General features: G+C 70.1%; 1 protein-coding gene across 16 annotated transcripts in view; it reads right to left on the bottom strand.

Moving 5' to 3' along the window:
* The window catches only part of LOC140660217 (neurexin-2-like), a 42443-nt gene that overhangs the window by 7180 nt on the left and 12004 nt on the right, over positions 1-23259 (bottom strand). For 11 of the 16 annotated variants that reach the window (XM_072880821.1, XM_072880834.1, XM_072880828.1 and 8 more), the window contains 12 exons: positions 18027-18188; positions 17158-17578; positions 15801-16184; positions 15106-15309; positions 13455-13481; positions 11230-11349; positions 10481-10862; positions 9765-9955; positions 9304-9477; positions 8413-8532; positions 2448-2626; positions 1397-1568 (listed from right to left, as the gene is read on the bottom strand). In XM_072880821.1, coding sequence (XP_072736922.1) covers positions 1397-1568; positions 2448-2626; positions 8413-8532; positions 9304-9477; positions 9765-9955; positions 10481-10862; positions 11230-11349; positions 13455-13481; positions 15106-15309; positions 15801-16184; positions 17158-17578; positions 18027-18188 — 2536 coding nt within the window. Of the gene's footprint in view, positions 1-1396; positions 1569-2447; positions 2627-5189; positions 5562-8412; positions 8533-9303; positions 9478-9764; positions 9956-10480; positions 10863-11229; positions 11350-13454; positions 13482-15105; positions 15310-15800; positions 16185-17157; positions 17579-18026; positions 18189-23259 lie in introns of those variants that run through there. The other 5 variants (XM_072880825.1, XM_072880838.1, XM_072880831.1 and 2 more) reach the window with 2 other exon arrangements.

The following is a 23259-nucleotide window of genomic DNA, read 5'->3' as shown; positions in this document are numbered from 1 at the left end:
CGGGGCCGGCCGGGGCGCTGGCGACGGCACCGACGGCGGCGGCGTGGCGCGGGTGGCGGCGGGGCCGTCGGCACCCCCATGGCGCGACCGCGGCGTCGCCGCCAGCGGCGCCGCGGTGGGACCGTGGTGTCACCGTCGGCGTCACTGTCAGTGTCGCCGTGGTGGGACCGCGGCCTCACCGTTGGTGGCACTGTGGCACGACCAGGGCGTCACCATTGGCATCGCCATCAGCGGCACCGTGGTGGGACCACAGCGTCACCGTTGGCATCGCTGCTGTCGGCACCGTGCTGTGGCCGTGGCCTCGCCGCCGGCGTCGCCGTGGTGCGACCCTGGCGTCGCCGCTGGCGTCACCGGGACGCTACTGTGATGTCACCACCGGCGTCACCACGGCGCGGTTGGTGGCATGGCCCCGGCGTCACCGCTGGCGTCACCACGACGTGACCACGGTGTCACCGCTGAAGTCACCAGGCCACGACCATGATGTCACCAGCGGCGGCGTAGCCGGGGCGTGGCCGTGTTCGGGGGGGTTTATGCGGCGTTTAGGGGGCGTTAGGGGCCCGGGGGAGGGGCGGCATGGGGGCGGGCGGGGCCGCAGTCGCGCCACGCTGCCCTTCGTTAGTGCCCTCGTTAGGTGGCTGGTGCCCTTAATTAGGGGTGGCTCGTTAGCACGGGGGAGGGGCATCTGGCGTGCACAGAGGGTACGGGGGGGGGCTACAGGGGGCCTATAGGTGGTATGGGGGTATAGGCGGCCTATGAGGGGCTACAGGGGGCCTATGGGGGGCCATAGGAGGCCTAAAGGGGGGTATAGGGGCTATAGGAGGCCTATAGGGAGGGCTATGTCTGTGGGTGCTATAGGGGAGCTGTGGGGTGTCTGTGGGCGCTATGGGGTGCTGCAGGGTGTTTCCAGGTGCTGTGGGGTGTCTTAAGCACCATGGGGTGCCTGTAGGTGCCATAGGGGTGCCTGAAGAAGCTACAGGGATGCTATAGGGTGTCTCTAAGCGCTGTGGGGTGCCTATAGGTACTATGGGATGTGATGGGGTGTCTCTAAGCGCTGTAGGGTGCTATAGGCGCTGTGGGGTGCCTACAGGTGCTATGGGGTGCCGTAGGTGCTACAGGGATGCTATAGGGTGTCTCTGAGCACTACGGGGTGCCTGTAGGTGCCATAGGGGCACTATGGGGTGCTTGTAGGCGCTATAGGGTGCTACAGGGCGTCTCTAAGTGCTGTGGGTGCCTACAGGTGCTATGGGGTGTCTCTAAGCGCTATGGGGTGCCTTGTAGGTGCTGTAGGGGTGTTACGGGGTGCGTATAGATGCTATAGGGTGTCTCTAAGCGCTCCGGGGTGCCTATGGGTGCCTCAGGGTGGCCCGGGGTGCCGTCGGCGCGGGGGGGGTGGTACCTGGGGGGTAGCGCTCGTGCAGGGGGCCGCCGTCCACCTGGAGGGTGGCGTTGCCGCCGCTGCGGGTGAAGCGGACGACGTGGAAGCGCCCGTCGCTGACGGCCGCCCCCCGCTCCTCCAGCGCGATGTCCTCTGTCCCCACGTTGAAGAGCACCCCCACGGCCCCCTGCGCCTGCGGGGGGGGGGCACCCGTGGGTCCCCGACCCACAGCCTGCCCCACGGCCCAGCCCACGGCCCCCCACAGCCACCCGCCCGGACGCCGGGGTCCCTCCTGCAGCGGGTCCCGATGTCCCCGAGGTGAGGACCCCGCCCCATGGTTGGGGGGTGATGGGGTCCCTCCAGCCCCACATGCAGCCCCCAGCCCCACAGCCAGCCCCACATCCCCCCACAGAGCCCAGCCCGGCCACTGCCGGGGGCCCCCCTGTGGTGGGTAAAAGATGCCCCTGCCCCGTGGATGGGGGGGCCCCCGGATGCCTGCGTCCCCCCCACTCCACACGCTAATGAAGGCAGTCGCTAACGAGGGGGGGGGGGTCCTGCCCCCCGGCACAGCTGAGCCGCTGACTCAGGCGCTTCCGGCTGCCCGGGCCCCCGGAGCGGGGTGGGGGGCTCCTGGACACCCGGGTGCCCCGGCGCGGGGGGGGACGGAGCCCACCCGGCCGCCTGGGTGCCCAGCGCGGGGGACGGGGCCGTCAGAGCGGCCCCCGCTGCCCCACGGGGGACCCAGGCCATCGGGCCCCACTTGGGGGGGCCCCCACCCCACAGCTCTGCCCCACGTCCCCCCCAGGGGACCCAGGCGTCCGGGAGCCCTGGTCCCGTCCCCCCTGGGGCCCAGCCCTCCACCCCTCGGGGATCCGGGTGCCTGGGCCCCCCAGTCCCCCCTCCCCACAGGGGACCCAGGCGTCCGAGCCCCCCCCCATTCCCCCGAGTCCCCTATCCCCAGCCCCCGGAGGACCCAGGTGTCCCCCCCCAGTCCCCTCATGCCCCCCCTTACGACCTGGAGCTGCAGGAAGCCCCCAGCACCCCCGTACCCCCGTGCCCCCGGCCCCCTTACGATGTGGAGCTGCAGGAAGTCCCCCAGCCCGGCCGCGCTCTCCACCCGCAGCAGGACGGCGTCGCGCTGGTGGGTGCTGAAGCCCAGGGCCAGGCGGTCGGCGCGGGTGCTGGGGCGGTCGTTGGGGGGCCACGTGTAGGTGATCAGTGCCCCCTTCCCGAAGATGTAGGTGGTGCCCGCTGCGGGGGGGGGAGAGGGGCGTCAGGGGGCCTGGGGGACCCCGGCATCCGGGGGACCCGGGGGCACAGGAGGGACCCCTGGGTTTTGGGGGGGACCCAGGCATTCGTGGGGGACCCCAGGATTTGGGGAGAGGGGCCGCGGGGCCCAGGCGACCGGGCACCGCTGCTCCCCCGCCGCGACGTAGGTCAGCGCCCAGGCCTCGCACGGGGGCGGGGGGCTCGCACGAGGGCTCGGCCTTGCACGGGGGGCGGGGGGCTCGCACGAGGGCTCGGCCTCGCACGGGGGATGTGGGGCTCGCACGAGGGCTCGGCCTCGCACGGGGGGGCGGGGGGCTTGCACGAGGGCTCGGCCTCGCACGCGGGATGTGGGGCTCGCACGAGGGCTCGGCCTCGCACGGGGGATGTGGGGCTCGCACGAGGGCTCGGCCTCGCACGGGGGGCGGGGGGCTCACACGAGGGCAAGTCCCCGCCCCACATCACCGTGGGGCACACGTGCCCATGGGGCGCACGAAGGACGTGCACACACACTTGTGCCCACGTGTGCGCGCACCCCCCCCAGCTGCACCCCCACCGCCTCGCACCAGCAGCTCCGCACCCCCCGGGCCGTGCACACACATGCGCGTGTGCGAGGGCGCACGCACAGACACGCCATGGGGACGTGCACACGCGTGCGTGCAAGGGGGGGCACAGACGCCCCCAAACCCAGCCCGGCCCCTACCCCCATCAACAGCATCCCCGGGGGGGGGTGGGGGCGGGGGAGGAGGAGGAGAAGGAGGAGGAGGAAGGTCGGCCTAGGGGTCCCTGGGAGGAAGAGGAGGAGGGAGATGGGGGTTTGGGGTCCCAAGGAGGAGGGGAGGGGGAGGAAGAAGAGCAGGAGGATGGGGGTTTTGGGGTCCCCAGGAGCAGGAGGGGAGGAAGAGGAGGGTGAGGAGAAGGAGGAGGAGGAGGCTGGGGGTTTTGGGATCCCCACAAGGAGAAGGAGGAGGAGGAGGAGGAGGAGGAGGAGGAGGAGGAAGGCCAGTCTGGGGGTCCTCAGGAAGAAGAGGAGGAGGAGGATGGAGACTTTGGGGTCCCCATGAGCAGAAGAGGATGAGGAAGAGGAGAACAGGGGTTTTGGGGTCCCCACAAGCAGCAGGGGAGGAGGAGGAGGAGGAGGAGGAAGGCAGGTCTGGGGGTCCCTGTGAGCAGGAGGAGGAGGAGGAGGATGGGGATTTTGGGGTCCCCATGAGCAGGAGGAAGATGAGGAGGGGAGGAAGAGGAGCAGGCGAGGGGATTGGGAGGAAGAGGAGGAAGGCCCGTCTGAGGGTACCCATGAGCAGGTGGGGAGGAAGAGGAGGGTGAGAAGGAGGAGGAGGAAGGCAGGTCCCGGGGGTCCCCCGGAAGAAGAGGAGGAGGAGGAGGAGGGTTTTGGGGTCCCTGTGAGCACAGGAGGAGGATGAGGAGGAAGGCAGGTCAGGGGGTCCCCACAAGCAGGAGAGGAGGAAGAAGAGGATGAAGAGGGAGATGGGGGTCTGGGGGTCCCCATGAGCAGGAGGGGAAGAAGAGGAGGGTGAGAAGGAGAAAGGCTGGTTTTGGGGTCCCCATGAGCACAAGGGCAGAAAGAGGAGGGTGAGGAGGAGGAGGAAGGCAGGTCTCAGGGGTCCCCACAAGCAGGAGGAGGAGGATGGGGGCTTGGGGTCCCCATGGGCAGGGGGGGAGGAAGAAGAGGAGGAGGAAGAGGAGGACAGGGATTTTGGGGTCCCCATGAGTGGGAGGGGAGGAAGAGGAGGGTGAGGAGGATGCGGGGGAGGAAGGCAGGACTGGGGTCCCTGCAAGCAGGATGGGAGGAAGAGGAGGAGGAGGATGGGGGTTTGGGGGTCCCTGTGAGCACAAGGGGAGGAGGAGGAAGGCAGGTCTGGGGGACCCCAGGAGGAAAAGGAGGAGGAGGACAAGGGTTTTGGGGTCCCCCAGGATCAGGCAGGGAGGAAGAGGAGGAGGAGGGTGAGGAGGAGGAGGAAGGACAGTCTGGGGGTCCCCAGGAGGAGGAGGAGGAGGGTTTTGGGGTCACTGTGAGCACAAGGGGAGGAAGAGGAGGGTGAGGCGGAGAAGGAAGGCAGGTCTGGGGGACACCAGGAGGAAGAGGAGGACAGACAGGGGTTTTGGGGTCCCCCAGGATCAGGCAGGGGGGAAGAGGAGGAGGAGGCTGAGGAGGAGGAAGGCCAGTCTGGGGGTCCCCAGGAGGAGGAGGAGGAGGAGGAGGGTTTTGGGGTCACTGGGAGCAGGAGGGGAGGAAGAGGAGCAGGACAGGGTTTTTGGGGTCCCCATGAGGAGGAAGAGGAGGAAGGCCGGTCTGGGGGTCTCCAGGAGGAGGAGGAGGAGGAGGGTTTTGGGGTCCCCGTGAGCACAAGAAGAGGGGGAGGAGGAGGAGGATGGGGGCTTTGGGGTCCCCACGAGCAGGAGGAGGAGGAAGGCCGGCTGGGGGGTCCCCGGGAGGAGGAGGAGGAGGAGGAGGCGGAGGAGGCGGAGGAAGGCCGGCGCGGGTCCCCGAGGCGGCGAGGAGGAGGAGGCGGCGGCGGCGGCTCACCGTGGGCGCCGCGGGTGAGGAAGGGCGTGCGGTTGATGGCGATGGGGACGGTGCCGTGGCGGCTGTGGAAGTGGTGGACGTGGTGGGTGGTGGAGAGGCTGGAGGAGACCCTGGCCGGGCGCCCGGGGGCCGCCAGCACCCCCAGCGCCAGCAGCGCCAGCCCCAGCGCCCCGGGGCCCCCCCGGCCCCCCATCGGCCCCTCAGCGGCCCCCCGCCATCCGCCGGGCACCCCCAAACTGGGGGGGCGGGGGCACCCCGGAAGGGGGAGCTGATGTGGGGCGGGGGTGGGACCCCGGAATGAGCCGCCCGGGGTGGGGCGGGGGAGCCCCCAAATGGGGAGGGGGGGGGTGACGGGAGGGGTTGCGCCCCAAAACGGGGGGGACAGCGAAGGGAGGAGGTTGCGCCCCAAAACGGGGGGGGCAGCGAAGGGAGGGGGTTGCGCCCCAAAACGGGGGGGGGACAGCGAAGGGAGGGGGTTGCGCCCCAAAACGGGGGAGGACAGCGAAGGGAGGGGGTTGCGCCCCAAAACGGGGGGGGGGCAGCGAAGGGAGGGGTTGCGCCCCAAAACGGGGGAGGACAGCGAAGGGAGGGGTTGTGCCCCAAAACAGGGGGGGACAGTGAAGGGAAGGGGTTGTGCCCTAAAATGGGCTATGGGGAGGATTGAGCCCCAAAATGGGGTCTAGGGGGATTGCACCCCAAAATGTGGTTGGGGGTGTCTGTGGCCCAGGGGGACTGCACCCCAAAATGTGGCCCTGGGGGGATTGCACCCTAAAATGGGGTTTGATAGAGGGCTGTGCCCCAAAATTGGATCTGGGGGGGTATTGCACCCCACAAAGTGGTCTAGGGGGTAGAGCCCCAAAATGTGGTTTGAAGGGGGGGGAGCTGTGCCCCAAAATAGGGTCAGGGGAGTGTGCACCCCACAATGTGGTTGAGGAGAGGATTGTGCCCCAAAATGTGGCCAGGGGGGTGCACCCCAAAATGGGGCTGGGAAGAGGTGAAAACAAGGAAGAGGGGGTAGGAGGAGGGAGATGCGCCCCAAAAGAGGCTGCGAGGGGAACGGAGCCCCGAAATGCAGCTGGGGGTGTCGCGAGCCCAGAATTGGGCTGAGGGGCCTCAAGTCACCCCAAAAATGGGGCTGGGGGGCAGCCCTAAATCACCTCGACCTCAAGCCGGGGAAGCCCCAGATCCCCTCAAAACTGGGCCCTGGGTCACCCCACAAGGGCTGGGGGGGTCCCCGAATCCCCCCCGGTGGGGCTAAAGGCCCCCAAAACCCACCCACAGGGCTGCGGGGGGCGCTGGGTCACCCCTAAAATGGGGCTGGGGAGGCCCCGAGTTATTCCAAATCCCCTAAAATGGGGCTGGGGGTCAAGTCACCCCAAGATGGGGCTCCGGGGCCTGAATCTCCCCCAAATGGGGCTGAGGGGGGGATCGCCCAAATCTCCCCCTAGAACAGGGCTGGGGGGGCCCAAACGCCCCCCAAAATGGGGCTGGGGGGGCAGCCCCCCCTAGAAAGGCGGGAGCTCCCCGGACGCCCCCAAAGGGCCTGGGGGGTCCCGACCCCCCCTGGGGAGCGGGGCCGGGGGGTGCCGAGCGCCCCCCCCGCGGGGGGGCTGGATCCCCCCCCCGGGGCTCAGAGCATGCGGGGGGGCGAGGGGGGCCCCGGGGCGGGGGGCCAGGGCGGGCTCAGAGGGGGTCGAGCATGGTCCGGGGGGGAGCGGGGGAGGGGGGGAGCTGGGGGCTGCGGGGCTGGGGCTGGAGGATGCGGGATGGAAGATGTGGGGCGGGGATGGAGGCTGTGGGGCGGGGGAGACGGAGGATGGGGCCGAGGAGGGGGATGCGGGATGTGGGGCGGAGGAGGGGAGATGGAGGATGGGGGCTGTGGGGCAGCAGCCGGGGGGATGCGGGGCGGAGGATGGGAGATGTGGGGCGGGGGATGGAGGCTGTGGGGCGGAGGCCGGGGCTGCGGGAGGATGAGGATGGGGCCGGGGGGCTCTGGCCGGGGCGGCTCCGGCTGCGGCTGTGGGGCGCGGCGGGTCGGCGCGGCGGTGGGGCGCGGTGGGGCGGCGGGCGGCCGTGGGGCGGCGGCGGCGGCGGGTGCTGCAGCGGGAGGGGCGGGGGAGGGGGAGGGGCGGGGGAGGGGCCTGAGGGGGGAGGGGCCACGCCGCGACCCACGGGGGGGGAACCCACGGACACCCCCGGCAGCCCCACGGGGGACCCACGGTAGCCCCACGGAGAGCCGCGGGGACCCACCGGGGGTCCGTGGAGCCCCATAGCAGCCCCACAGCGACCCATAGACACCCCCTGCGGCCCACGGCAGCCCCACAGAGACCCACAGGGACTCCCAGGTCCCGCCGCAGCCCCACAGCAGCCCACCAGGAACCACAGCAGCCCCACAGAAGCTCCCAGGGATGCCCGGTACCCCCACAGCGACCCACAGCAGCATCCAGCCGCCCCCATCACAGTGCCACTCCGACCCCCATCGTGCCCCACGGCATCACCGTGCCCCACGTCCTGCCCCACAGCTGCCCCATGGACCAGTGGGTCAGAGCCGGGGGGATGCAGCCCCCGGACACCTGGGTCCCCCAGAGGTGAGGGGGGCTGTGGCTGAGCAGGGACCCCGGACGCCCGGGTCCCCTGGGAGCTGGGGGGGGGGGTCGCATCACCGGCCCTTGCACGCCCCTCGCACGCCCCTCGTGCCCCACACATGTGTGCAAACAGGGGGGCCGGCTCTGCCTGGAACTCACCTGGGCCGTGATGGTGTGGGGCCACGGGGACCCCGTGCAAGGCACACGGGGCCATCTGCTCCTTGCACAAGAGACTCGGGGACACACGGACCCGCGCAGGGGACGTGCGTGTCTTGTGCAAGGCACGTGAGGCCATATGCACCTTGTGCAAGGGACCTGGGGACACGCAGACCTCGTGCAAGGGACACAGACGTCTTGTGCAAGGCACGCAGGGCCATATACCCCCATGGAAGGGACACGACACCTCGTGCAAGGGACACGGGCCACCTGCACCCCGTGCAAGGGACACGGGGCTACGTACACCTTGTGCGAGGCACGCGAGGCCATACGCACCTCGTGCAAGGGACCTGGAGACACAGACTCCTCGTGCAAGGCACACGGGGCCATCTGCACCTTGCACAAGAGACTCGGGGCCACGCCGCCCCCGTGCAAGGGACCTGGGGACACCCGCGCCCCCCCCGCGCCCCCCCCCCACTCACGGTCGTTGCAGACGGGGCCCCCGTACGAGGTCATGGTGCAGTCGCACGTGAAGCCGTCCCACTGCTGCAGGCAGACGCCCTGGTTGGCGCACGACTCCTCCGTGCACGTCGTGCTCGGGCCTGCGGGCGCCGGCGTCACTGGGGTGCCCCCACCCCGACCTCCCCGTCCTGGGCGTCCTCGGGCACCCTTGTGCACCCCTCGTGCACCCGGCTGCCTTTGCGCACCCCCGTGCACCCCTGTCTGCATTTGTGCACCCCCGTGCGCACCCCCATACGCTCCCCTGCGCCCCGGCGCACCCGGCTGCCTCCGAGCACCCTCGTGAAACCCCCCCCGCGCGCCCTCCGCGTGCCTCCGCTTGCTGCTGCGCACCCCCCCGCCGTTGTGCACCCTTGTGCAACCCCTGTGCGCCCCTGTCTGCTTTGTGCACCCCCGTGCGCCCCTGTGCCCCCTCTCCGCCCCTGTGCGCGCACCCCACGTGCCCCGAGCACCCTTGGGTGCCCGTGTCCAGCCCCGCAGTCCCCTGAGCACCCTGTGAGCACCCGTGCACCCCCATCAGTCTCTGGGCACCCCGTACCCCCTCCTGCACCTCCACGCAACCCCCCATACACCCTCCTGCTCCCTCCCTCGGCCCCGTGAGCCCACGTGCACCCCCGTACCCATTCCTGCGACCCCGTGCACCCTTTTGCACTCCCGTGCACCTTCCGGCACCCTCCCACGCCCCGCGCACCCTCCTGCCCCCCGCACCCCTTCCCGCACCCCCGCGCGCCCTCACGCGCCCTCGCGCATCCCCACGCGCCCTCCCGCGCCCCCTTACCCCTTCCCACGACCCCGTGCGCCCTCCTTCTCCCCCTCGCACCCCCGTGCACCCTCCCGCGCCCCGCCCCGCTCACCGTCGCAGCCGCGCTGGGCGTGGCCCACGCGGTGCAGCGCGTCCGCCAGCAGGTCGGGCAGGCGGCCGTTGAGGTCGAGGGAGGCCAGGCAGCCCTGGAAGCCCCCGCGCGAGGCCACCAGCTTGGGCAGCCGCCCCAGCAGCCCCTTGCTGACGCCCCCGATGTACAGCTCCCCTGGGGGGCGGGGGGGGGGGGGGGGGGCACCCACGGGCACCTCCTTTGTGCACCCACCCCACGGAGCGACAACCCGGGGGCAGCCGTCCCCAGGCGTACCCCGCCGTGGGTGCCCCCCACGCGTGGGTGCCCCCCCACGCGTACCCTCCCCTACGGGTTCCCCCCCGTGGGCGCTGCCCCCACGCATCCCCCGCTGTGGGCGCCCCCCCACGTACGCATCCCCGCGGGTGCCCCCCACGTAGGTGCTCCCCCAGGGGTGCCCCCCGCCCCGCCGTCGCCCCGCTCACCCTTGAGGTCGAGGTTGCGGGCGCCCTGGCCGTGCTGGGTGACGGGGCGCCCGTCCACCCGCAGCCCGTGCAGGGTCCCCCCCTCCCGGGCCACCGACACCTCGTGCCAGCGCCCGTCGTGCAGCGGCTGCTCCGAGTTCCCCTTCATCAGCGAGGGGCCATCGCCCAGGTCGAACACGTAGTGGATGTACCTGGGGGGGCAGGGGGCGGGGCCTGAGCGGGGGGCGGGGCCTCCGGGGCAGGGGGGCGGGGACCGGTCCGAGGGGGCAGGGCTTAGGGCTTGGTGGGCACTGCGGGGCGTGGGGTCCCCGAGGTCCCCGGGGAGGTTCAGGACGTCCCCGAGGTCCCCGGGACCCCCCTGGTGTCCCTAGGTGGTCCCCAAGGCCCGAGGAGGTTCAGGAGGTCCCCAGGATCTCCCCGGTGTCCCCAGGGTCCTCAAGGACCTAATGAGGTTTAGGAGGTCCCCGAGGGTCCCCAGGATCTGCCTGGTGTCCCCAGGTGGTCCCCAAGGTCCTCTGAGGTTTAGAAGGTCCACAACGGCCCCAGGACCTCCCTGGTGTCCCCAGGGTTCTGGGAGGTTGAGAACGTCCCCAGAGCCCCCAGGATATCCCTGGTGTCCCCAGGGGGTCCTTGATGTCCTGTGAGGTTTAGAAGGTCCTCAAGGTCCCCAGGACCTCCCGGTCACCCCCCCCCCCCCGCCCGGGACGTGCCCTCACCCCTTAACGAGCTCAACGACGAGGAAGTCGTTGCCGTTGCCGCTGTTGAAGAGGATGAGGCCGTCGGGCGCCGTGGTCTTGAACTGGAAGAAGAGGTGCATGGAGGCGTAGGCCTGGAGCGTGGCCAGCGCCACGTAGGAGCCGCGACCACGGAAGGCCACCGGGTCGGCCACGATGGTCCGGCGGCCAAAGCGGGCATTGAGCTCGCAGGAGCTGATGTCCCCGTTCTTGCAGAGGTCCAGGTAGGGCAGCCCGTTGAAGAGGAGCCCGCTCAAGTGACCCAAGAAGTTGGAGGGCACCACGGCCAGGAAGCGTCGCTCCGTCACGATGCCCGTCTCGATGTTGTGGAACTCCAGGCGGGTGTGGGCGCCCGACATCTGCCCTGCGGGGGGGCAGGCGAGGGTGGTGGGTGTCCCCGTGCGCCCGCGTCCCCACGGACCCACACCCCCACGCGCCCCGTCCCCGTGGACTTGAGCATCCGCGTCCCCGCACACCCACGTCCTCATGCACTCGCGTCCCATCGCGCCGCGGCCCCACGGACCCGCGGCCCCACGCGCCGCGTCCCTGTGGACCTGGGCACCGCGGCCCCGAGCAACCACGTCCTCATGGACCTGGGCGCCCGCGTCCCCGTGCACCCGTGTCTCCGCGGGCCCGCGCCCACAGCTCCACGCATCTACGCGCCCGTCGCCACGTGTGCCCGCGCACCCCCGTCCCCACGTCCCTGCACCCCCGTCCCCACGTGCGGGCACCTTCGACGGTGACGTTGTCAACGGAGAGCTGGAGGCTGCGCCCGCGCCGCACCACCCGCACCGTGTGCCACTCGTTGTCGTCCAGCTTCTGCCCCGCGAAGAGCGTCTCGGGGCCCTTGCCTGGGGGGCGGGGGTCAGCCGGGCCACACCGCGACACCGGGCACCGCCGGGTGACACCAGGCGCCGGGTGACACCGCGGGACACCGCGCACACGTCTGCAAACACCCCGTGCAAACACGCGCACGCACCCCTGCAAACAGCGTGCGCACACACGCGCGCTCCCCTAAATATCGTGCACGTGCACACCCGCAACCATCGCACACGCACGCACCCCGGCTAGCAACCACCGTGCACGCACGTGCGCTCCCCTAAACACCGTGCACACGCAGCCCTAAAAACAGCACGACCACACGCTCGCTCCAGCAAACGCCACGCCCAGACACCCCAAATATCGTGCACGCACCTGCAAACACCGCGCACGAACACACCCACCCTCTAGCAAACAGCGTGCGCACACGCGCGCTCCCCTAAACGTTGCGCGTGTGCACACCTGCAAACACCGCGCACACACGCCGAGACACCGTGCACACCCACACCTGCAAACACCACCCACGCTCCTGCACGCTGCGCACGCCCCCCTGCAAGCTGTGCACGCTCACACCCCTAAAACCCCCGCGCACCCCCAAACACCGCGTACGCGCACCCCCCGAGCAGCGAGCACACTGACACACTCCTACAGACCTTGTGCGCACGCACCCCAACGCCGCACACCCAGAGCGTGCAAACACCGCACACACACACCCGCGGCTGCAGACACGGGGTGTGCACGCCCAGAACATTCAGAGCCTGCACACGCGCACACCCGCCACGCTGTTCAGACGTGCAGCCCCCGAGCGCCGCGCACACGCACCCACGCACACCCCCGCAGCCCGCGAGCGCCGCGTGTGCGCACGCGCACCCCCTTGCACGCACACCTGTGTGCACGCACGTGCCCGACCCCACCCCTGTGGGTGCCCACGCACACGCTGGCCGGGGGACACAAGGACACACACGAACCGGGGGACACGGGGAGGGAAACGGGGGGGTGCATGCAGGGGGTGCGCGCGTGCTCACGTGTGCCCACGCACAGCTGCAGCAGGCACGTGTGCGTGCACAGCTGCAGCGTGTGTGCACGTGTGTGTGTGCACAGCTGCAGAGCGCGTCTGCACGCATGTGCGTCCGTGCAGAGGCGCAGTCTGTGTGCGTGCACACGTGTGTGCCTGTGCCCGTGCACAGCTGCAGGGTGCACACGCGCGTGTCCCTGCGCACGGCCGCAGCGCATGCGCGCCGTTACGGCGTGTGCCCGTGCACAGCTGCAGAACACTGGCACGTGCGTGTGCACGCGTGTGCGTGCCTGCAGCCCGTGTGCGTGTCCCTACGCGCGTGTGGCACGTGCGAGCACCCACGTGCTCCCGCTCCCCCCCAGGACCCCTCCCCTCGGGTAGGAGCCCCCAGACGCCTGGGTCCCCGGGGGGGGCAGGGCGCACGGCTGGGACGCCTGGGTGCCCCTGCGGGGGGGTAGGACCGGGCCACCCTCGTGTGCCCCGGCCTCGGGGACGGGGACCCCTCACTCACCTGCGCTGGCAGCTGGCTGTCGCACGCCGAGTGTGGGCACGTGTGTCACACGTGTGTCACACGTGTGTGTGTCCCACCCCCCTGCCCCCCCCCACACCCGTGTGTTCTCGTGACACCCCCACCCCCCAGCACAGCCACTGTGCACGCCGGCGAGTGTGAAACACTAGGCCTTGCACACGCGTGTGCATTTGTGCACCCCCAGCCCCTGCACATGTGTGTGACGGCAGCCACCGCCCGTGTCCCTGTCCTGTCCCCGTGTCACGCCCCTGACACACGCGTGTGCCCTGGGGGGGCGGGGCTGAGCCTTACCTGCACACATGGGGCCTCGTGCACCTGCACGTGCGCGTGTCCCACCCTGCACATGTCTTGCACACGCGTGTGTGTGACCGTGTCCTCGTGTGACCCTGGGTGTGTCCAGGGGACCCAGGCAGCCGGGAGGGTGACCAGACCCCCGGAGGGGACCCAGGCGTCCGGGGGGGGGTGTCAGACCCTATAGGGGACCCAGGCGTCGGGGGGGGGGTGTCAGACCCTATAGGGGACCCAGGCGTCCGGGGGGGGGTGTCAGACCCTATAGGGGACCCAGGCGTCGGGGGGCGGGGGCGCACACTTACTGGGGTGGCAGCCCACGCGCACGCAGTCTGGGGAGAGAAGAGAGCAGGATCAGGCCCTTCGGAGCCGCAGCCGGGGTCACCGCCCCGGGGACAAGGGGGGTGGCCGGGACAGGCGAGGTGCCGGGGGACGGGACTGGGGGGGCAGAGGACAGGGACGGGTCTGGGATGGGGACCAGCACAGGAACGGGGCGGGACTGGGACAGGACGGGGCCGGGCACTGGGGCTGTGCCGGGGGTCTCGGGGGGGGGGGGTCTCGGCACCTCGCGGGGGTCCCGGCCACCTCGCAGGGCCCAGCCCGGGAGGGCACGGGGATCCCGGGGATCCCGGGGATCCGGGGGATCGGGCACCCCAGGGCTGGGCCCCCTCGTCAACCGCTGCGGGGCGGGGGGGCAAACGCGCCGGGACCGGGGGGGGGGCCGACCCCATGGGGAAGGGGGGTCCCCAACCCTGCAGAGGGGCTGCGGCCCCATGGGGGGGGTCCCCCAGTGCTGTGGGGCTGCAGGGGGGATCCAGACCCCATGGGGGGGATCCCCGAACCTGGGGGGATCTCCAATCCCACGGGGGGGTCCCCGGCCCCCGGGGGGGGCCCCAATGTATGGGACTGCAGGGGGGATCCCTATTCCCACGAGGGGGTCTCCAACCCCTTGGGGGGTCCCTGACCCCATGGGGGGGATCCCCAACCCCCTGGGGAGGTCTCCAATACCAGGGGGGGGTCCCGGACCCCACAGAGGACCTGCAGCCCCATGGGGGTCCGCCCACAATGTATGGGGCTGCAGGGGGGATCCCCAACCCTGGGGGGAACCCTGATCCCCTGGGGGGATCCCCGACCCCTCTGGGGGGTCCCGGCGCCATGTCCCAAGTGGCAGCGGGGGTGTCACGAAGGCTCCAAACCCGGGGGGGACGGGACGGGACCTGACAGGGGGGACACGGGTGCCCGAGTTGGCTCTGGTGACGCCCCCCCCAGAGGCGCCGTTTCGGGGACCCCGGTGCTATTTTGGGGTCCCGGGTGCCTGGGTTTGGGGGGGCTCCAACAGCACTGTGGGGTTCGGGTGCTGTTTAGGGGTCCTGGCCCGATTTGGGGTCTCAGGTGTGATTCTGGGGACCTGGGCACCATTTTGGGGACCATTTCAGGGTCTCAGGCACCATTTTGGGGTCAGAGGCACCAACTTCGGCGACCACTTTGGGGTCACGAGCGCTGCCTTGAGCACCATTTGGGGGACAGTTTTGGGGTCTCAGGCACAGTTTTGGGGACGCAGGCACAGTTTTGGGTCCCAGGCATTGACTCGAGCATCACTTCAGGGACCATTTTGGGGGTCCCAGGCACCAGTTTGAGCATCACTTTGGGGACCGTTCTGGGGTCACGACACCAACTCAGGCACCACTTTGGGGACCACTTTGGGGTCTCGGGCACCATTTATGGGTCCCAGGCACTGACTCGAGCATCACCTCAGGGACCGTTTTGGGGTGCAAGCACCAACTTGAGCGTTGCTTTGGGGACAGTTCTGGGGTCCCAGGCTCCAACTTGAGCATCACTTCAGGGACCGTTTCGGGGTCACGAGAACCGACTCGGGCACCGTTTCAGGGACCATTTTGGGGACCCGGGCATCACTTCGGGGACCGTTTCAAGGTCTGGGGGTGTCGGGGGGCTCACCCAGGTTGACGGTGAGCTTCATGCGCCCCCCGTCCAGCTCGAGGCGCAGGGTGTCGGCCGACTGGCGGGAGGTGGTGGCCAGGACGAGGCCGTAGGCGCGGGGGGACATGAAGCGCAGGGCCACGTCCTCCGCCTCCGTCTGCGCCGCCCCCGGCACCAGGATCTTCAGGTACATGCTGCCGTCGTAGCTCAGCACCGCCGCCTCTGCGGGGGGACCCCCCCGTCACCGCAGACCCGGGCGTTCAGGGGGGACCCCCTGGCGCTGGGGACCCCCAGGCATCTGGGGACCCCCATCTCCAGGGGACCCGGGCATTCAGGAGCCCCCTGCCCCAGGGGACCCAGGCACATGGGTACTCCCCCCTCCCCGGGTGACCCCCAGGCATCTGGGGACCCCCCCCTTCCCCAGGGCCACCCCCTCCGGGGCACCCAGGCATCCGGGGGGGCACCCAGGCATCCGGGTACCCCCTTCTCCAAGGGTGCCAGACATTTGGGTACTCCCCTCTCCCAGCACCACCCTCCTGGGGGACCCAGGTGTCTGGGGGGGACCCAGGCGTCGGGGTGCTCCCATCTCTCCCTGGGGGACCCCCAGGCATCCAGGCACCCCCTTCCCCAGGGGTCTCCAGTATCCGAGTACCCCCCTTCTCCAGGGCCACCCCCTGCGGGAGCCAGGCGCCGGGGGGGGGGCTGCCACCCACCGGTCTCGCAGCGGGGTCCCAGGTAGCCGGTGCCGAGGCAGTCGCAGATGAAGCGGTTCCAGCCCTCGCGGCAGAGCCCCCCGTTGCGGCAGGGCCCGCTGGCGCAGTGCCGGGGGGGCTCGCGGGCGCAGAAGGGGGTGACCCCCGGGGCGGCCTGATCCTCCGCCAGCCGTCGCACGTCCTGGCTGCGGCCGTTGACAAAGAGGTCGCGGATGCAGCCCACGTAGCCGTAGCGCAGAAAGGCCGTCCAGAGCTCGGGGGGCAGCGGGGGGCCCGGCCGCCCCTCGGGGAGCCCCCCCAGGTAAAGCTCCGAGTCCAGGTCCAGCACCTCGCTCTCGCCGCTCGCCAGGAAAGGCGTGCTGCGGCTGTTCACCGACACCGAGCCTGGGGGGACACCAGGGGACATTGGGGTACCCCGGGTGCACGGCACCATGGGGACACAGGGGGACGTGGGGGTGCAACGGCTTCATGGGGACACAGGGATGCAGGGGCGCATGGCACCGTGGGGACACCAGGGGACGCGGGTGGGTGGCATCACGGGGACACCAGGCGACATGGGGGTGCAGGGGGTACTGCAGCTGTTCACCAACACTGAGCCTGGGGGGACACAATGGGTGGGTGGCATTGTGGGGACATAGGGGGACACTGGGGTGCAGGGGGTGCTGCGGCTGTTCACCAACACCGAGCCGGGGGGGTCACACAGGAAGGGTGGCACCGTGGGGACAGAGGGGACATAGGGGTGCAGGGGGTACATGGCACCGTGGGGACAACGGGGGGCGCAGGGGTGCACAGGGTGCACGGCACCACGGGGACACGGGGGACGTGGGGGGATGCACGGCACCACGGAGGCGTAACAGGGACACGCGGCACCGCAGGGACACGTGGCCACGCACGGCATCGCAAGGCACGCAGGGACACGGGGCACCGCGGGGGCTCCAGGGCCACCCTGCGCACACCCACCCCCTCCGTGCACGGAGCCACGGGCACCGCGTGCCCGTGCGCAACCCCCCCCCAGACACCCTTTGCACCCACCGCCCCTCTGCGCACCAACGCCCTCGCACACCTGCAAACCCCGCACGCACGCGCCCTTTGCATGCACCACCTCTCCACACGCAGCCGCCCTTGCACGCCTGCAAGCCCTCTGCGCGCGCACCCCCCCACGCACAAACACCCCTGCGGGTGCGCGCACCCCCCGCGAACACCTCTGCACCCACCTCGCCACGCACGGCCGCCCTCGCACGCCCGCAAACCCTCCGCGCGCGCACCCGCCGCCTCTCCGCGCGCCGACACCCTCGCACCCCTTCGCCCCCGCCCCTCCGCCGCGCACGAGCACCCTCGCGCCCCCTCCGCCCCTCACCTTTCCTCCCGTCCCTCTGCACGTCCACGTGGCACCACTCGCCGTCGGTGACCTTGCGGGCGCTGGCGCGCACCTTGATGCCGCCGGAGCCCATGTCCAGCAGCAGGTAGAGGTGCCCGTCCAGCAGCTCCAGGGCGAAGTAGTCGGGCCGGGGGTGGCCGGGGCCCTGCGGCCGCCCCTGCGCGAAGAGCAGGAGCCCGTTGGCTTCGGTGGTTCGGAAGTCGAAGGAGACGGAGCCGGCGCGCGCGGCCTGCCACGCCGGCAGCGCCAGGAAGGCCTGAGGCGTCCCAAAGGTGACGGGCTCCAGGGCGGCCACGGCCTCGCAGCGGAAGAGCAGGGCGCCGTGCAGCGTCACCCGCCCGTCGCCCTCCTGCGCCAGGCGCGACAGCTCCAGCTTGAAGTCGTTGTTCTTGTAGACCACCTGGGGGACGCGTGTCCCATGGGCGTCCCCGTCCCTCTGCGCCCCGCGTCCCTCTGCACCTGCACCCGTGTCCCCATACATCCCGTGCCCCTGTGTCCCCGTGCATCCCCTGTCCTTGTGCCCACCATGGCCCTGTGCACCTCATGCCCCCATGCACCCCGTGTCCCCCTGCACCCTGTGCAAGTGTCCCCCATGCACCCCATGTCCCCGTGTCCCCGTGCACCCCGGTGCTCCATGACCCCATGCACCCCGTGTCCTTGCACCCCATGCACGTGTCCCTGTGTCCCCAGGCACCTCGGTGCTCCACGTCCCTGCGTCCCCATGTCCCCACGCACCACGGTGCTCCACGTCCCCAAGCACCCCACATCCCCGTGCGCCCCAGTGCTCCCTGTCCCCGTGTCCCCAAGCACCCCGTGTCCCCACGTGTCCCCCCCGTCCCGGCGCTCACGTCCTTGAGGCAGCCCATGAAGTTGTTGCTGACGGGGGAGCCGGGGAGGTCGGCGGTGTTGGGGGACCCCCCCACGTAGAAGAAGTCGTCGGAGCCCAGCATGGTGTAGTCCTCCTGCGTGTACCCCGTCGTCGTCAGGATCCCGTCCACCGAGATCGTCACCTGCGGCACGAGCGCGCCCGGCCTCAGCAGGGGCCCCCGCCCGCCCGCCGCAGCCATTTCTGTGTCTGGGGGGACCCCAAAAGGGGGGTGGGGGTGGTACCCGGGAGGCTGGGGGTGATGGGGGGAATGGGGTTATGGGGGGACAATGGGGGGGTAATAGGGGTGATGGGGGCAAAGGGGGCAATGAGGGGGACAATGGGGGACAACAGGGGTGATGGAGGACGATGGGGGGCAATAGGGGGCAATGGGGATGGGGGTTGATGGGGGACAATAGGGACAAGGGGGGCAAGGGGGACTTGGGGGTGACGGGGTGAATGAGGGGCAAGGGGGACTGGGGTGAGGGGAGGCAGTGGGGGCGTGGGGGGCCGGGGGCAATGGGGCAGCAATGGGGGCAACGGGGGCAACGGGGGCAGCAGTAGGGGTGTGGAGGAGATATGGGGGCAGTGGGGGGGCACTAAGGGGGTGCTGGGGGGCAAAGGAGGTGCGATGCTGGCGGGGGGACTGGGGGGTCTCGGGGGCGCCTGGGGAGCAGGAGCACCCACGGGGGGACACACTGGGGCTCTCGGGGAGGGGGTCCCAAGGTTGCCCCTGGCCACAGATACGGGACCCCGGCTGGGTGCGGGGGGCTGGGGACCCCCAGCTCCTGCCTCCCCAGGGGACCCAGGCGCCCGGGTGCCCCCCGGCCCCACCTCCCCGCCTCGGGGACCCGGGCGTCCGGGAGCCCCCGCCCCCCCCGGGGCCACGCAGGCGCCCGGGGCAGCTCCGCCCCCTCCGGGCGCTCATTAGGGCTCATTAGCGGCAGCTGCTAATGAGGGGTCGCGCGGCCCCCCCAGTGCTGACAGCGGGGGGGCGGAGCCCGGACGCCTGGGTCCTGTGCTGGGCTCCGCCCCCCCCAAGGCCCCCCCGGGGGGTCCGGGCGTCGGGGGGACCCCCACCCCCCAGGGAGCCCCCAGGGTGGCTGTGGGGACAGGGTGGCCCTAGGGGACATGGGGAGGGGGTGACGAGGGGGTGGCCCTGGGGGACATGGGGACACGGGGGGGGGGGCCCTAAGGGACCTAAGGGACATGGTGACAATGGGGATGGGGTGGCCCTGAGCACAGAGGGTGGCACTAAGGGGACGGGGTGATCTTAAGGGACATGGGGACGGGATGACCATGAGGACAGGGCGGGGATAGAGACGAGGTGGCCCTAGGGGACATGGGGACGATGGGGACAGGGTGGCCCTAAGGGACAAGGGGAAGGGGTGATGATGGGGTGGCCCGAAGGGACATGGGGATGGGGTGACAATGGGGACAGGGTGGCCTTGGGGGACGTGAGGGCTGGGTGACCTTAAGGGGCGTGGGGACGGGGTGACGAAGGGGAGAGGGTGATGAAGGGGACAAGGGGACGGTGGGGGACAAGGTGACAAGGCGGGGGAGGGGCCGGGGGGTGACAGGGTGACACCGAGGGTGACACCGTGGGGGGGGTTGGATTAGTAACGAGTTTTGGGGGTCCTCAGACAGAACCAAGCTCAGACAGAAAAATGGCTGTTAGTGGGGCTCAGCGCGCGCGAGGGGCGTGCGAGGGCGTGCGAGGGGTGTGCGAGGGTGTGCAAGGGGCGTGCAAGGAGCCGTGCACGCGGGCGTGCGGGGACGGCGGGGACAGCGGGAGCACCAGGGCCCTGGGATGTACGGGGGCGGCCCCATGCGCAGCTTGCACACGCGTGTGAGCACACACACACACGGGCTGTGAGCACGTGTTGACGCACGCTCGTGCACGCAGGCACCCCAGGCTGGCCTTGCACTGATGCGCACGCACGCTCACACGCCCCAGTGTGACCCTCACATGAATGCACACGCATGTGCACACAGCGCAGCACCAACCTTGCACCAACGCACCCCCGCGCACGCACACACACCCATCCTGCACCTTGCACCGACACACCCCCGTGCACGCACACACACCCATCCTGCACCTTGCACCGACACACACCTGTGCACGCACACGCACCCATCCTGCACCTTGCACCAATGCACACCCGTGCATGCACATGCACACACAGCCCCAACCTTGCACCAACGCACACCCGTGTGTGTACACGCACCCATCCTGCACCTTGCACCAACGCACACTCATGCACACACACACACAGACCCAACCTTGCACCAATGCACCCCTGCGCACGCACACACCCATCCTGCACCTTGCACCAACGCACACTCATGCACACACATGCACCCATCCTGCACCTTGCACCAACGCACACCCGTGCACGCACACGCACCCATCCTGCACCTTGCACCAACGCACACTCATGCACACACACATAGACCCAGCCTTGCACCAACGCACCCCGTGCACGCACACCCCCATCCTGCACCTTGCACCAATGCACACCCGTGCACGCACACACACCCATCCTGCACCTTGCACCAATGCACACCCGTGCATGCACATGCACACACAGCCCCAACCTTGCACCAACGCACACCCGTGCGTGTACACGCGCCCATCCTGCACCTTGCACCAACGCACACTCATGCACACACACACACAGACCCAACCTTGCACCAACGCACCCCTGCGCACGCACACACCCATCCTGCACCTTGCACCGACACACACCCGTGCACGCACACACACCCATCCTGCCCCTTGCACCAACGCACCCCCATGCACGCACACGCACCCATCCTGCACCTTGCACCAACGCACACTCATGCACACACACACACACACAGACCCAACCTTGCACCAACGCACCCCCATGCACACACACGCACCCATCCTGCACCTTGCACCGACACACACCCATGCACACACACACACAGACCCAGCCTTGCACCAACGCACCCCGTGCACGCACACCCCCATCCTGCACCTTGCACCAACGCACCCCGTGCACACCCCCCATCCTGCACACCCCAGCACCCACCCCGCAGCGGTGCCGGCCCCGGTGCTCCGCCAGCAGCACCCATGGGTGGGGGCCGGGGGCGGGGGGGAGGGGAGGAGGAGGAGGAGGAGGAGGGGAGGAGGAGGGGAGGAGGGGGAGGAAGCGGGGGACACAGTGTTAGTGAGCCGTGCGGGGCCGTGCGGGGCCGTGCGGGGCCGTGCGAGGGCTCCGGCGCAGGCAGCGGGGCCCGATCCCTGCGGGGGGGGGCGGGGGCGGGGGCGGGCCCGCTGCCTGCGCGGGGGGGGGCGGCAGCTGCCCACGGGCTGGTCCTGAAAACGCCGTTTCCGTCCTCGATTTGGGGAGGGGGCACCCCAAAAAAAATCACCCACCCAGCCCCCGGCACACCCCTCCCCCCCGAGCCTGGGTTTTGGGGGGAAACCGGCTGGGTTGGGGATCGGGGAGCCGAGGCCTGGCTGCCTGCAAGGGGAGGGGGCATCACATGGACCAAAAAGCCAAGAAATTGCCCCAAAATGTGGGGGTTGGGACCTCACGTCAACCCCCCCACGGAAAAACAGCCCCCCCTTGAGCCCGGACCGGGTTTTGGGGTGAAACCGGCTGGCTTTGGGATCGGGGAGCCAAGGCCTGGCTGCCTGCAAAGGAGGTGGGCATCAAATGGACCAAAATCCCAAGAATTTGCCCCAAAAGGGGGGGGGGCACGACCCCACATGACCCCCGTTGGATAAAACATCCCCCCTCCGACCCTGAATGGGCTTTTTTGGGGGGAAACTGGCTGGTTTGGGCATCGGGGAGCCAAGACCTGGCTGCGTATGGGGGGGTGGTATAAAATCGCCCCGCATCCCAAGAAATCACCCCAAAAAGTGGGTCTGGGGACCCCCCCTCGCCCCTCCGGGGGAAAAACAGCCCCCCCTTGGGCAGGATTCCGGGGGGAAACCGGCTGGTTCTGGCATCAGGGAGCCGAGGCTGGGCCGCAGAGGGTGGGTGGTAGAAAATTGCCCCAAATCCCAAGAATTCCCCCCAAAAGGCGGGGGTTGGGCCCCCACCTCGCCCCCCTGAGGAAAACCATCCCCCTCCTCGCCCCGGACGGGCTTTTTTTGGGGGAAATCAGCTGTTTTTAGCACCGGGGAGCTGAGGCCTGTCTGCCGACAGCAGGGGCGTATCGAATTGCCCCCACATCCCAAGAATTCATCCCAAAATGGGGGGGGGGGACCCACACCCCACTCCAACCCCCTGAGAAAAAAATATATCCCCCCCCGCCCTGGGCAGGATTCTGGGGGGAAACCGGCTGGTTTTGGCATCAGGGAGCCGAGGCTCGGCCGCATATGGTGGGTGATAGAAAATTGCCCCAAATCCCAAGAATTCGCCCCGAAAGGTGGGTTCTGGGGGGGGGGCCCACGGCGAAGCCAAGGAGTAACAATTAGAGTGATAACTACCAGGTAATGCAGTTTGTTTACCATAGCGTGTCCGATCCCTGCGTGCTGGGGCGCCGGGGAGCGAAAAAAGGACAAAACACAACAAAAAATGACATTTCCCGCCGGCGGGGCGGGCCGGGGCACTTCCCGGGGCGCCTGGGAGTGGGGGTTCCTGGGGGCCCCCCGGGATTAGTCGGGGGCAGGGAGGTTAGTGGGGGGCCCCGGCGGCGGTAAGCGTGTTAGTCGCACGCGCACACACAGAGGGGGAGGGGCGTTGCACGGGGGGGAGGGGCGTTGCACGGGGGGGCGTTGCACGGGGGGGGGGTGCGGGGGGGCTGCGCCCACCTTTGGGGAGAGAAGCAGAGAGTCGTTAGAGGGGGTGGGGGCGCGGACACCGCCCCTCCCCCGCGCCCATCGTCCCCCACCCCCACCCCACGGGGCAGCCGGGGGCCGCGCCCAGCGCTCCCAGCTGGGGAGGGACCGGGGACCAGTGCTCCCAGTTGGGGAGGGACCCCGGTGCCCAGCGCTCCCAGCTGGGCACTTGACCGTGCCCCGTGCTCCCACTGGGGAGCAGACCTCAGCACCCAGTGCTCCCAGTCAGGGAGCGGGCCCCGGTGCCCAGTGCTCCCAGTTGGGTTGTTGATCTCGGCATCCAGTGCTCCCAGTTGGGTACTGGACCAAGGTATCTGGTGCTCCCGGTTCAAGAGCAGACCCTGGTGTCCAGTGCCCCCAGTTGGGTGGCTGACCAAGGTGCCCAGCACTCCCAGTG

The sequence above is a fragment of the Ciconia boyciana genome, chromosome 16 (genome assembly GCF_034638445.1).
Source record: "Ciconia boyciana chromosome 16, ASM3463844v1, whole genome shotgun sequence".
In the NCBI taxonomy this organism is placed as follows: domain Eukaryota; kingdom Metazoa; phylum Chordata; class Aves; order Ciconiiformes; family Ciconiidae; genus Ciconia; species Ciconia boyciana.
This window is presented reverse-complemented; position numbering and strand designations above follow the sequence as displayed.